Raw genomic sequence first — 14,080 nt, 5'->3', positions numbered from 1 at the left:
GGCACCATCATCTGGAAAGTTCCAGAACTATCTCCATTTTCCCTTTCCTGGCCATTGGTACATATTCCCAGACAGACCATCAGGACTACATGGAAACACTGCTGCTAATGGGGGTCCTAGGAAAGAAGAACAACTGAGGATCACAGACCTAATTAAACATCTTCATTTTGGAGGTGAAGAAAGGTAAGCTTAGGAGGTTCACATGACTCAACAGTACTGACCACTGAACTTTTTGGAGACTCCCTCCAGACCCAGGTCCCCTGTCCCTTCCAGCAACCCACATGGCCCTGCCTGACTGTTGCACTTATCCAGTGAGAAGGCATTTGTGTCAAACAGTCTACATATCAAAGGAAGCTCTGTGCCAGAGTTGCAAGGTCATGGTTTCCCTTGACAAAATTTAACTTTCCATTAAGTAATTAATGTAAAATCCCACTTGCTTTCAGCTTCTCAAGGGATTGGGTGACCAGCCACGCTGGAGAGTAATGGCCCTGGTGGCTCTGGCTTGCCCCAACACCCATCAGAGGCTGGACAGGTCAAGGCAACATGAAGAAGCAGAGAATGGAAAACAGAAGCAAGTTCACCAGCCTTTTGACAAAGACATGACCCGCTACTTTGGTTCACTGTTCCTGCCCTGACCTCCAATGGAAGGGAAGTGAGAACCAGAAATAAATCCGTGGCTAGATTACTGGGCCTAAGGGGAAGAGGCTGTAGCAGCAGCCCCAGTGTATGCCTGGCTCTGTGATCATTTGAAAAAGTAGACTGATGTGGATCACAGTCCAGTCCTAGACCAGCTGGTGATCCCAGAGAGGGAGATGTGCCATACTCCTTCTCTTACAACTACGTTCATTTTGTGAATGCAAGGTGTGTGTGCCTGGGGTGGGGAGGAACGTGGATAAATTCAAAACAGAGAAAAGCAGGCTGGGCAAAGAATTCCTTTTTCAGATGGTTTCCAGGAAGCAGAAGAGAGGCTAAAAAGCAGAAAGATTTGTGCGTGTACAGTTAACAGGACAAATGACTGGAGAATGTCAGCTGCTGATGAGCCCTCATCAGTTTGAAGGTGAGGGTGACAAGATAAGCCACAAAAATACTGCTTCAGTAATTTCACACTTCTTGGGTAGAATGGTTCATTGAAATAGAAGCAAGCCATGAATCTGCGTATTCCACTGCTATGTGTGTGCCAAAAGAAAAAGGGATCTGAGAGAAGCAAAGAATAAGGCGAGAAAATTGGCATTTGTTGAAATCAAATGCCAGGCCTTGAGTTAGACAAACACTTTATAAAATGTTGTGCTTAGTCACTCATTCACATCCGACTCTTTGCAATCCCATGGACTGTAGCCCGCCAGGCTCCTCTGCGCATGGGGATTCTTCAGACAAGAATACTGGAGTGGGTTACCATGTCCTCCTCCAGGGGATCTTCCCAACCCAGGTCTCTCTCATTGCAGGTGGATTCTTTACCATCTGAGTCACCAGAGTAATCCCGTCATATGGGGCTTCCCTGGTGGTACAGTGGTAAAGAATCTGCCTTCCAATGCAGGAGATGCAGGTTCGATCCCTGGGTCAGGAAGATCCCCTGGAGAAAGAAATGGCAACCCACTCCAATATTCTTGCCTGGAAGATCCCATGGACAGAGAAGCCAGGCAGGCTATATAGTCCATGGGGCCACAAAAGAGTTGGATAGAACTTAGTGACTAAACAACAAACAACATGGATTAAAACACCTCAGGTTTTAAGAAGATAAGAGCATTGCCTGAGTTCCAGCTAAGAAGTGGAAACACAGTCATTCATACCCAGATCCCCGGTCTAAAGCTTGTACTTTTTCTAGTATCTGATGCTTCTGACCCACAGAAAGCTTTCAGTGAATATCTGCTGAATGACTGAACAAAGAAGTTTATATGTTTCAGACTACTTTCATTTTATTTTCATAAGACTGTGAAAGTCATACTGAACTAGAAAAAAAAAACCAATGATGTTTCCAGAAATGCATTACAGTTTAATGCAAGTGGTTATTTAAATCATTTATCAATGAATGAAATCAGAATTACTTAATCAAGGCCATAACTTAAGGTTATTTCCATGTCTTTCAGTAAACAAGGTCAGTGGGTTTATGCACTGAGCCTTAATTTTATAATCTATTATTCTGCCATTCTAGGTTAAAATCCATTCAGTCACTATTTCAAAAACCACATCATCTTATGGTCTCATCTCCTTACAGTCATGCTTGAAATGTACCAGCTAATTTAATACAAATTGCTACTTAAGGAAGACATTGACCTAGAGCAAGAGACAAACTGCTATTCTGCAAATTTCCGAAACAACTGGTTTAGGGTTCAGGAAAATGACAAGAAACAAGAAGTTTGCATTCTAGTATGCACTCAAATCTCTGGATTGACCTCAGGCATTCTTAATTACAAGGGAAGCTCTATCAATGCAATTCTAAATCCCAACAGGTAAGAGGCAGACAACATTACAGAAGGAAACGTTTATAGAACTGTATGTCGCAGTGGTTTTAACATCTTTGGAGCATATGCTTCAAACAGCCAGAAAGAGATGGGTTGGAGAATGGGCTAGAGTCTTTCCTGGAACCCCTCCCCACATTCTCTACTTAAAATAGGAACAAAATGAAGCAGAATTGAAGCCCTAGTAAAGAACAGTCTGCTTAGCAAATATTTTGAATCAACAGATACTTCCTATGGGTTCATGTGGAGCACCCAGGAGAGGTGTCACAGTAGAGATGGAAAGTATTGAGCAAGCTTCTTCCTTCCAAGGAGCTTGCCTACAAATTATGACAATACACAGTAGAGTGTCGAAACTTCAGAAGTGATTATGAAATGAGTACTAAGGATTTCAGAGATCATCCTTGGAATTTGAGCTTCCTTAGCCATCAGCAAAGGGGCAATAGCAGAAGCCAAGGCAGGTGGGTGGTGAGACGAGAAAGATGAGCCAGTGGCTGTCTTTGGGAAATTACAGACACTTGCTATAAAATCTGAGATAGACAGAAGTGCAGCATACCCTGGACATTAAGCTGCTATCTGGCTTCCTGATAATTTTTAGTATAAGAGTGTTACAAACTATTCAAATTGAATCTCTTATCAGGCAGCATGGAATTGACTGTACTTATTTTAAAGCTTCTTATTTTGATAATATATAATTTTAAAACCTACTAAAAACTTCTAACACTTTGAAGGAAATGTTTCTTCCTAAAATCCTAATTTATTTTTATAAAGTTAAATTCCTAATTTATTTTACTATTTTACTAAAGGACTATATATTTGTCCTGTATATTATATACCACAATCTGAATAAAAAGGAATTGCATATGAATCCTAATTTTGTAAGAATGCTCTAGATTTGCTTGGTAGCCTCATAGTACATAGTATAAGGAACACAATGTACACAAATGTTTTCCCCTGCTGAACTCATTGGCTCCATTCTAGTGAATAAGCACAAAGAAAGAATTCTCACACCATTGCACTCTAATCTGCTCTTCAAGATTGGCAACACTCATATTCCAAATATAAGTCACAATAATCTTTGTGACACCTGTAAAATAGTTGTGTTACCTATTTATGAATTTTCATACAGTAGAACTAAATGTAAAGGGTTTACTATTCAAAGTCATCCATAACTGTAAAACAAAACCCCCAAGATTCTTTTAAAGAGGCCTTTGTGTTCAATCGCTAGAAATTTATTTAGGTTTTATTCTATACCCAGACACTGTACTTAAAACTCAAAACAAATAAAACTCTTTGGTGGCTATAAAAAAAATAATAATAAAAAAAATAAAAAAATAAAAAATAAAACTCAAAACAAAAAAGCCAACTCAGATAAAAAATGGGCAAAGAGTGTGAATAGACATTTTTCCAAGGAAGATATATACATATGGCCAAAAAGCACAGGAAAAGATGTCCAACATCACTAATCATTATGAAGATACCAAAAAAAAACCACAATAAGATACCACTTCATACCCATTAGGATGTCTATAATCAAAATAATGGAAAATAAAAAGTGTTGGTAATGCTGTAGAGAAACTGGAACTCATAAACTGTGGGTGGAGATATACAATGGTGCAGCCACTGTGGAAAACAGCTTGGCAGTTCCTCAATAAATTAAACATAGAATTATCATATGACCTAGCAATTCCAATGTGTATACTTATGGCAGAAAGTGAAGAACTAAAGAACCTCTTGATGAAAGTGAAAGAGGAGAGTGAAAAAGTTTGCTTGAAACTCAACATTCAGAAAACTAAGATCATGGCATCCAATCCTATCACTTCATGGCAAATAGATGGGGAAACTATGGGAACAGTGAGAGACTTTATTTTGCGGGGGCTCCAAAATCACTGCAGATGGTGACTGCAGCCATGAAATTAAAGGACGCTTGCTCCTTGGAAAAAAAGCTATGACCAACCTAGACAGCAGAGACATTACTTTGCCAACAAAGGTCCATATAGTCAAAGCTATGGTTTTTCTACTAGCCATATATGAATGTGAGGGTTGGATTATAAAGAAAGCTGAGCACCGAAGAATTGATGCTTTTGAAGTGTGGTGTTGGAGAAGACTCTTGAGAGTCCCTTGGACTGCAAAGAGATCAAACCAGTCAATCGTAAAGGAAATCAGTCCTGAATATTCATTGGAAGGACTGATGCTGAAGCTAAAACTCCAATACTTTTGCCATCTGATGCAAAGAACTGGAAATGACCCTGATGCTGGCAAAGATTGAAGGTGGGAGGAGAAGGGGATGACAGAGGATGAGATGGTTGAATGGCATCATCAACTCGATGGACATGAGTTTGAGTAAGCGCTAGGAGTTGGTGATGGACAGGGAAGCCTGGTATGCTACAGTCCATGGGGTCGCAAAGAGTCGGACACAACTGATCAACTGAACTGAACTGATATACTTAAAAGAATAGAAAATAGATGTTCATACAAAAACTTATACACAAAAGTTCACAGCAGCCTTATGCACAATATCCAAAAGAAACAACTGAAATGTTGAGAAATAGATGAGTGGATAAACAAAATGTGGTATATCCATACAATGGAATATTATTTAGTCATAAAAATGAATAAGTATTGATACAGGCTACAATACGAATGAACCTTGACAGCAATGTTCTAAGTAAAAGAAGCCAATCACAAAAGACCACATATTATATGATTTCATTTCTATGAAATGTCCAGAAGAGGCAAATCTATAAAGACTGAAAATAGATTAGTTCCTAAGGGCTTGGAGAAATGGAGGAATAGTGAGGTGATAATTAAAGCAAATGAGGATTTTCTTTTTGGTGATGCAAATGTTGTAGAAGTGACTCTAGTAATGGTTTCACTTATCTAGGAATATTCTAAAAACAATGAAAAGCTATTACATTTTAAGTGAGTGAATTAAAAATCAATAGCATATACTGAAGTGTGCTTCATTTGTAAATTTCTTGCACAATAGTTGTTACATTGTTTTGACTTCTGCAACAAGAATTTGGTGAAATTTGAGTGTTCTCTCCCCATTTCTGATAAATAAAAGGGTTTATATATATCCCTGTTTGCTTAAAGTTGTTTCGGTAATAAAAATAAATATAGGTAAGACAAAACTTATTTGTGGTCAAGACTTAACTTCTTTCTAAAAAATAAAAAAACAGCAAGTGTCAATTTCTAATCATTCTAGTAGCTACAGTTCGTCAGATAAGATGCCTTTTCACTGTCCATGGCTGACCTGTTCAGTGCAGCTGCAGGGAAAGCTACAGTTTCTGCTCCTGCTGTTTCCCTCTAGGGAAGCAAAAGATGCTGTTTCTTTGGGGACTCAAAAATCTTGAGCACTTTCATTCTAGTTTCTCAAATACAAAACCAACTAGTGTTTTAAACTTGGATCAATGACAGGGAATTTGAAGAAAGACAGTATCCAGATAATACATATTTATCTGTAGTTTAAAACAACTCATACTGAGATGAGTCTACATTAAAAATATTTTACAAGACAGAATGCTTTTCACTATTCATGCTGTGTGTTTACAGAACAGTCTGCCATAGCTGAATTCCATTTTCTATCTTCCTCTAAAACAGTGCTACTGTGTCCCCAACCAACCCTATAAGATAAACTTGCAGCTATGAACAAGAATGTCATTTTCTTTTTATGTCAACAGTTTCTATTGATAACATCATATTTTATGCATTCACTTCCTAGATTACTGTCTGGGGGCTGGGGTATTATATTTAAACTATATATGATGTGCAGAAGGAAACTTAATTTTACTTTCAAGGTTTAGAGAAACTATTTTGCAGCAAGTCTGGACTTCAATTTTCACATTTTCCTTTAAATTCATTTAAACTTAGATACTTTCAAGTCAATAAAGTTACATCTTTTGCTTTCATTTTTGACTCAAAATTGCCACACTTATATGTAATCTACATATCAAGATGGAATTCTGAAAACTAGAGTAGTATATCTCCATTTAAAATAGTGCAAGTTAAAAATGGAAAGGAAAGCCTATCAACTTGAGATCAATGCAACAGATTTAGTTCCCATTGATTTAGTTCCCATAAAGGCTAAATCACATATCCAAGTCTTGATGATAAATCATCAGAGTTTGCCGGTTGTACGGGATCAGTAGTAAGCCATCTGGCTTATTCAGTTTACATCTATGTACCGAGTGTTATTCCAAGTTTTTGATATTTCCACAGCTCATAAGTAATGAGTCTACTGGCAGAGGCTGCATCATAATCTAATTTCTATGGAAGATTTCATTTGATTTTGGTTAGTTTTCTACAGCAAGTCAAAGTCTGAATGCCACTTCAAAATAAATGAAATAATTTCAATGAACTGCACACACCATGGTCTCCAAGTTCAAGTACAGCAATTTGCTTTATTCATGTCTACTGACCCCATTGTGTGCTTATGCTCTCCTTCCTCCACTCATTTCAAGGAGGTAAAGAAGCAAGACAAGAGTTCTCTCTGCATAACTTTCCTCCCCCTCACACACTTTCCTTTTTATTTATAATCTGCTGCAGCAAAAAGCATCTTTAAAAAGAACAGACTTTGCCCTTCCCCAAACTGCCTAGGAAAAAAGAAGCTGTTTGACCCCAGTTCCTTTGAGAAAAAGACGCATCTTTACCGACTCCCCTTTTTTCCTCCACACTATGCTTTCTGGTTGCCCCCTTCACCTCATTCCATGCATCTCCTAACCTCAGACAGTCAAAAGCCAGCTGGGGCTGCAGCTGTTGGCTGCTCTTCCTCTTGCAACAATGGGGCACATGCAGCAAAGCAGAGGCATTTTTAAAAGTTGAAGTTTAAAAATGAAGCCACGTCTATCGCTTTTAAAATATTTTATATATCACTTCTCTTACTCTCATCACTTCTCTTTCTCTCAAATACATAGGGAACTTCCCAAAATCAATCTCTGACTCTAGAACAGTGTTCACGAACTGAGACTGGGATCAGAATTACCTGGAAGACTTACTAAAACAGAGTCTGGGGTCCCACGCCCAGACTGTTTGATTCAGTAGGTCTGAGATGAGACCTGAGAATCTGTACTTATAGCAAGTGACCAGGCGATGCCGATGCTGTAGGTCCAGGGACCACACACTGAGAACTACTGGCCTAGAAAGGGGCTTCTCAGGTGGCACAGTGATAAAGAATCCGTCTGCCAATGCAGGAGATGCAAGAGACATTGTTCGATCTCTTGGTCGGGAAGATCTGCTAAAGTTGGAAATGGCAGCCCACTCCAGTATTCTTGCGTGGAAAATTCCAAGGACAGAGGAGCCTGGCAGGCAACAGTCCATGGCATCTCAAACAGCTGGACACAGCTGAGCAACTGAGCATGCACATACAGCTTAAACAGAGAAGTGAAGTGAAGTTGCTAGTCGTGTCTGACTCTTTGCCACCCCATGGACTGTAGCCCACCAGGCTCCTTGGTCCATGGGATTTTCCAGGCATGAATACTGGAGTGGTTTGCCATTTCCTTCTCCAGGGGATCTTCCCGACCAGGCATCGAACCCAGATCTCCTGCATTGTAGTCAGACGCTTTACCATCTGAGCTACCAGGGAAGCCCAAACAGAGAATGAATGCTAAAGAAAGAGAGAGAGAAATTAAAAATTTAAGATTCCAATTCACCTCACCTCCAACTGTGGGACTCTGGGAGAGTTCAGTCACCTAGTTCATGGAGATGGCATCTTGGGGATGAATAACAGGAAGGTGGAGTTAAGAGCAGGCCTGCTGCTTGCATGGTTTCCCTTCTCTGCTGGCCCCTCAAGATATTCAAAGTATCAAGAAAAGGAAAATGAAATTATAGAAATAAAAATGATCATTTTTTGACCAGTCAGTTCTTTAGCACCCCACTCGCATCTTGGCTCTATTTCCTTTTTCTCTTAAACTGCTTGTAGTGTTAATGCAGTTGGCACTTGATTCAACCAGACGTGGGTTCAAGTCTTGCCTTACTTACTCTGTGTCCTTCAACAAGTCAGTGAACTTCTTTACCCTCCTTTCTCCCATATCAGAAATAGGGATAACAGCTGTACCTAATCTATGATATTTCTGTGCTAATACAATTTCATGCTGCATGTGCATTGACTGGCACATACACAGTAAATGTTAGCTTTTGTCATAAATGGTCCTATTTCTTCCCTGTGAGAATATTCAGTGTTCAATATGTCACAAATCACACTACCTATTTGATACAATAAGTACAAGCGTCACTTCCAGATATTTATTTAGTAGCTACTATGTGTCAGATGTGGGCTTCCCTGGTGGCTCACAGGTTAAAGCATCTGCCTGCAATGCAGGAAACCTGGGTTCCATCCCTGGGCGGGGAAGATCCCCTGGAGAAGGAAATGGCAACCCACTCCAGTATTCTTGCCTGGAGAATCCCATGGACGGAGGAGCCTGGTGGGCTACAATCCACGGGGTCGCAAAAAGTCAGACACGACTGAGTGACTTCACTTCACCTATGTGTCAGGTGTAATATATTATAGAAGTATATTAAAAATAAAAAATATTGCTAAAAATAATGTTTTTATTTGGAAAATTTTGACTTTATATGAACTTGTATTTAAGAAAAATACTTGCCTCCAAAATTGGCTACCTAGGAAAATTGAGAGGATGTGTTTACTAACCACAATTTTGTTTTCACAGACACTAAAATAGTAGAATGGAGGAAACAAGGGGAGCATAATTCTGCAGATACCTTGGCCTTATATTATTAAGGGTATATTTTAGACCCTCTTAAAGACCACAAGCCCACTTTTCCTGAAAATCATTATGTTTACATAACAAAACAACAGGGAACAAATTTGGCCAAGGGTTATCTTATTTTCAGTTCACAATGATGTCATTTTCAACCCACTACATCAGTCAGAAATTCAATGATGAGTTAGTAATAGGAGCAATATTCCATCCTTCAGTTCTTTCTGGTTCCCTGAGTGAATTCACCCTTTCAACAACCAAGCCCCCAAATTTATCAGGCTTCATTTCCTGGAGTATATAATGAAAGCATATAAAATTGTGGATACCACACATATCTGACTGAATTTTCAAGCAGTTAATAGGGTAGATACTGCGGTTTCTTGATTTTAGCCTCACTACATGCCTTTGATCCTTCCTCCTCCCAAATTTCCCCGCCCCAAGAAGGGTTATCAGCATGACATTTTAAGAGCTGGGTGAATGTATTACAGGCAGTCTGGTCCAGACCAGAATTTTACCTATGGAAAATGCCCTGCCCAAAGCCAAGTGCTCCAAAGGACATCACAGGTGTCTTCCTTCCCTCTCCACTGTACTCTTCCTACATCGCTGGCCTCTGTATTTTGCTTGAAAAGAACCCCAACAAAGAATTACTTATCAGTTCATGGAGAAAGACCCCTAAGCTTCTCAATCACTTCCCTCCCTATGCCAGTTATTATAGCAGCAACTGTTGGTAATAACAGCAACCTGTGTGGTAGTAGCAGGAATCTGAGAGCCAATGGGGCTGTGGACTTCCAAACACAGAACTCCCAGAGAAAAGAGTTGACTCTTTAGCAAAAGTACATATTACACCAAATCCCCTAGGAAACCAGATGCTGAGGATTATTCTTTGGAAATCCACTTGGGCAATATTTTCCTCTAATTTTCTCTAAAGCATCTTACAAAACCGTAGTTCCCGCAAAGTTTCTACTGAAAGAGAAGTGAAACTTTTAAAATCTGAGCTTCTCTACTCGGGAAAACAAAACATTGTTTTATCTGCATGTACATTTCAAAACGCTCTAACACATCTATCACTTTGCTGAAGAGGTTTTCTTCCTTCGAAAACAATCTGCTATCTAGACCTGTGGCTTCTGCGAAGAAGGGATTTTTGTGGGTGAGGTTGGCAGCCTCCAGCCGCCGGAGTCGTTTGGCTCGTGGTTCCAGCGCTGCGGGGGCTTCTCTTTGCGCGCTGGCTCGGGTCACGCAGATGCCGGAAGTTCCCCGGGGGCTTTAGTTTATCCGCTTGGACGTTTGCGATGACCTGGGCCCGCTCAGCCTCTCCTCTTCCACCCCCACCCCGCACCATCGAGACCTGCTCTGGCCACGGACTTGTGAGAGGGGAGCATCTTCCCTTAGCCAGGCGCGCACCGGGGACCTGGGGTACGCACGCTGGGCCCTGGCACCCCCTCTCCCCGCGCACTGACCACCGAGCAGCAGGTCACATCCTCTCTCTGGAGCCGCTCTTTTCGCAAGCTCCTTCCCCTCACCTCTCCAAAAACATAGGCAGCCTTGCTCCTATTAAACCAGGCACAACCTCCCCCAAAAGTTCAGACTTGGGACACGCAGCGCTATGGATCGTTCAGTCGAAGCAGGTCGATCCCTGCTACGGACAGCTAGGTGTGCAGGGGGTGCCCCAAGCACAAACTAGCTCACGGACAGCGCGGGAGCCCGCAAACTGCCCTTGGGCTACCCAGGCCAGGAGACAGGAGGAGATCTTGCGGGACAGAATTCGCAGAACGGGCCCCGGGGAGGTACAAATCCCACCCCCGCGACGCGGAGCGCTGGACGGGACAGGACTGTGGTCACTAACAATGCCATGGACCGGCCGTCGCTGCCCCTCGCCTCTCCCCGCTCTGCCAGGCCCGAATACACACACACACACTCGTACACACTAACTCACACGCCAGCACTCCACCCCAGACGGGGTGGCCGAGGCAGGGGGGAAGGTATGCGGCGTCCCGCCCTGGGGTACCTGCGGGGCAAATCAACCCCGCGGCGCCCCACCCCCACCCCCCCTCTGCGCAGGCAGACAGACAGCAGGCGCTCAGGGTCGCCGCACGGATGCTCGCGGGCGTCCCACCTGGGGAGCCTCGACGAGGTAGCGGCGGGGGCAGCACCAAAGTATCCGGCGCGCTCGGCTCCCCCCTCCACCCCCGCCCCGGCACAACTTCGCGCCGCCCTCGCTCCCGCCTTCCTTCCTTACCCAAATACTGCCGCAGGTCGAGCAGGAAGCGCGGGGGTCCCCCGCCGAGCTGATAGAAGAGGGAGCCCAGGCAGAAGACCAGCAGGGTGGCCATGCAGAAACCGTAGTCCCGGAGGGAGAAGCGCAGAAAGGGCAGCAGGGAGACCCGGCGCTTCCAGCTGCCCAGGCCCGGAGGGGCGCCCCCCAGAGGGGCCCCATGGGGCCAGGGATCCGCGCCGCCGCCGGGATGCTGCTGCTGCTGCTGCTGCTTCTTCTTCATCGCCGGCTCCGCCGCCGCGCACAGCCTGCCCGTGCCAGGAAGAGGTCACCCATCCGCCTGCCCATCCGAGGAGGAGAGCCCTGCCGGCCGGCTGCACATGGGCAGGGCCGCGCCGAGGGCAGCCCGGGTGGGGGGCGGGGAGGGGGCCGAAGTTGCCGGGCTCAGGAGACTTTCCTCGGCATGGTCCCTGCCGCCGCGGCCCGAGCGGCCGAGGTGCCCGTCCCCGGCTCGGCGGCGCTGCCCGCGCCCGGCCCGCTAGCGCCCCCGCGTCCCGCGCCCCGCAGCGCCTCGGGCTCGCTCGCGGCCGCCGGGGCTCGCCTCCAGCGCCAGCGTGGACCCCCCCGCCCCCGGCTTTGTGGCTGTCGGTCTCGGCGTGTTTTGTCCCGGCTCAGGCTCCTCTACAAAAACTGTAGGGAGGAACGGGAGGCGGACACCATCTCCACGCTCCACCTCCTTGACAGGGGTTTTCCTCCTTCTCCTCCCCTTTCTCCCTCCGGCTCTCTGCCGCGCTCTCTCCTCCCTCTTTCCCTCCCGCCCTCTGCTCGGGTCTCCGGGTTTCTCTCGGGTGTCACGTTACTGCCTCTCCCTGGAGGCGGGGCGGGGAGAGGGGGGGCGGCGATTATTCGCTACAAGGAAGAAAGTTTCTGGGTGTGTGTGTTCCCCCCCCCACCCCCTTCCTCCTTTCTCTCCAATCTGGCCTCGGTTCATGCGCCACCAGCGACCTCTTGGGGGCCCCCGCTGACTTCCCTCTCCTACACAGTCACTGGCAGGAAGAGGCACGACTTCTTTTAGTACTATATGTTTGTGTGTGTGTGGTTTTTTTGGTCCTCGTCTTTTTTCTCATTTAAGAAACTTGACTCTCCCTCTATATCCCAAGCTGCTTACTAAAGGCGGATAAAAGGTACTTGGGGATGGGCTCAAGCCTCTGCTGAGATGGTAAAAGAACTAGTGGTGGATATTATAATTAAATATGCCCATAGGGCCAGGTTCGTCGCCCCAGCTCCAGGAAGGGAAACAGAAGAAGCAGTCTCGCCTTCACGCGGCAGCTGCTCCTCTGCGACTGAGGGACCAGACAGGCAAGGCGGGTGGGGAGTGTTCCAGAGCGGACTCGAGTGGTTCCTCTGGCAGATGTTCAGGGAAAGAGCCCTGACCTCTTTAATCGAGGCCTCCCAGGTCTTCCCATGGGCTTCCCTGGTGGCTCAGACGGTAAGAAAAAAAATTGCCTGCAATGCAGGAAGCCCAAGTTTGATCCCTGGGTCAGGAAGATCCCCTGGAGCAGGTCATGGCAAACCACTCCAGTATTCTTGCTTGGAGAATCCCAAGGACAGAGGAGCCTGGCGCGCCACAGTTCATGGGGGTCACAAAGAATCGGACACGACTGAGCGACTCAGTTTCCCGTGTCTTCCAAGGGAGGTTTCAGGACATGAAAGAGCACCTTCCCCGCTGAAAAGCTGCATCAAATATACATCCGCTGGGGATGAGGGATGGGGAGCGCGGGGGTGTGATGCTCGGAAAGGACTGCTTTCATCAGCCACGCATTAGGTAAGGAGGATTGACTGCTAGATGTAGAAGCCGTGCCACCTGAGGCTTCAGTGACTGGCCCTAGGTCACGGAGCTACCAGGAGTCAGACTGGGAGTGGCACTCAAATCTTTCTGACACTCAAGCCCAGGGTAATAACCACTGCGAGGTACTATCTCCAAGCCAGGGTGCTTTTCCTAATAATTTGCCCAGTGACTGGAGGATAGAATATAACACATTTAGCCCAGACCACCTTGGGAAATGGAAAGGAAAACTTCCGGTTTCTTGTGCCTCTCCTCTCTGGTCCCCTACTCACTCTGTACATTTCGGTGACTGACGACCTGATTAAAGAAAGAATCGGGGGGCCAGGGACCTCTATGATTCTAAGGCTGTTTTCTTGAAAACTTTTCTAAGTTGGATAACTGAGGAAGTTTCTATGGAAAATCAGGGAATAGGATCCTGAGGTCAAGAGTTTACAATTTAAAAATAATATGGTGGATTCATTTCGATATTTGGCAAAACCAATACAATATTGTAAAGTTTAAAAATAAAATAAAAATAATATGGTATAACCATCCTCCAGACCTGAGTATCTTTGTTCCCGATTTGAACGGTGAGGAATACATATAGATCATAAACAGGAGACAATGGTGGATAAGGGGAGTGGTTTCACACACATAGTCTACTTCCCAGTTTTATGTCTTCCTGACCCAGGGGAAGAAAAGGGAAATCTCTGTGTTCTGTCACAGAAAATCATAAAAGAGTGTTAATCGTTTGTTTCACATTTATTCCACGAATCAGAGATTTATTGGGATTAATATGCACATTCTAGAAACGTGAATGCCCCTGAGTGAATTAAGCCAATCAGTCATTGGCCATTAATGTGAATTACTT

The 14,080-nt window shown here is 44.6% G+C and overlaps 1 protein-coding gene across 3 annotated transcripts in view; it reads right to left on the bottom strand.

Moving 5' to 3' along the window:
* UST (uronyl 2-sulfotransferase) overlaps positions 1 to 12,209 on the bottom strand; it is a 317,673-nt gene extending 305,464 nt beyond the window's left edge. For 2 of the 3 annotated variants that reach the window (XM_019967566.2, XM_019967565.2), the window contains exon 1: positions 11,409 to 12,207. In XM_019967566.2, the coding sequence (XP_019823125.2) occupies positions 11,409 to 11,667 (259 nt within the window). In that variant the 5' untranslated portion in view covers positions 11,668 to 12,207. Of the gene's footprint in view, positions 1 to 11,408 lie in introns of all 3 variants that reach the window. The other variant, XM_070796329.1, reaches the window with a different exon arrangement.
* Between the last annotated feature and the right edge of the window lie 1,871 nt (positions 12,210 to 14,080).

The sequence above is a fragment of the Bos indicus genome, chromosome 9 (genome assembly GCF_029378745.1).
Source record: "Bos indicus isolate NIAB-ARS_2022 breed Sahiwal x Tharparkar chromosome 9, NIAB-ARS_B.indTharparkar_mat_pri_1.0, whole genome shotgun sequence".
Taxonomy (NCBI): Eukaryota; Metazoa; Chordata; class Mammalia; order Artiodactyla; family Bovidae; genus Bos; species Bos indicus.
This window is presented reverse-complemented; position numbering and strand designations above follow the sequence as displayed.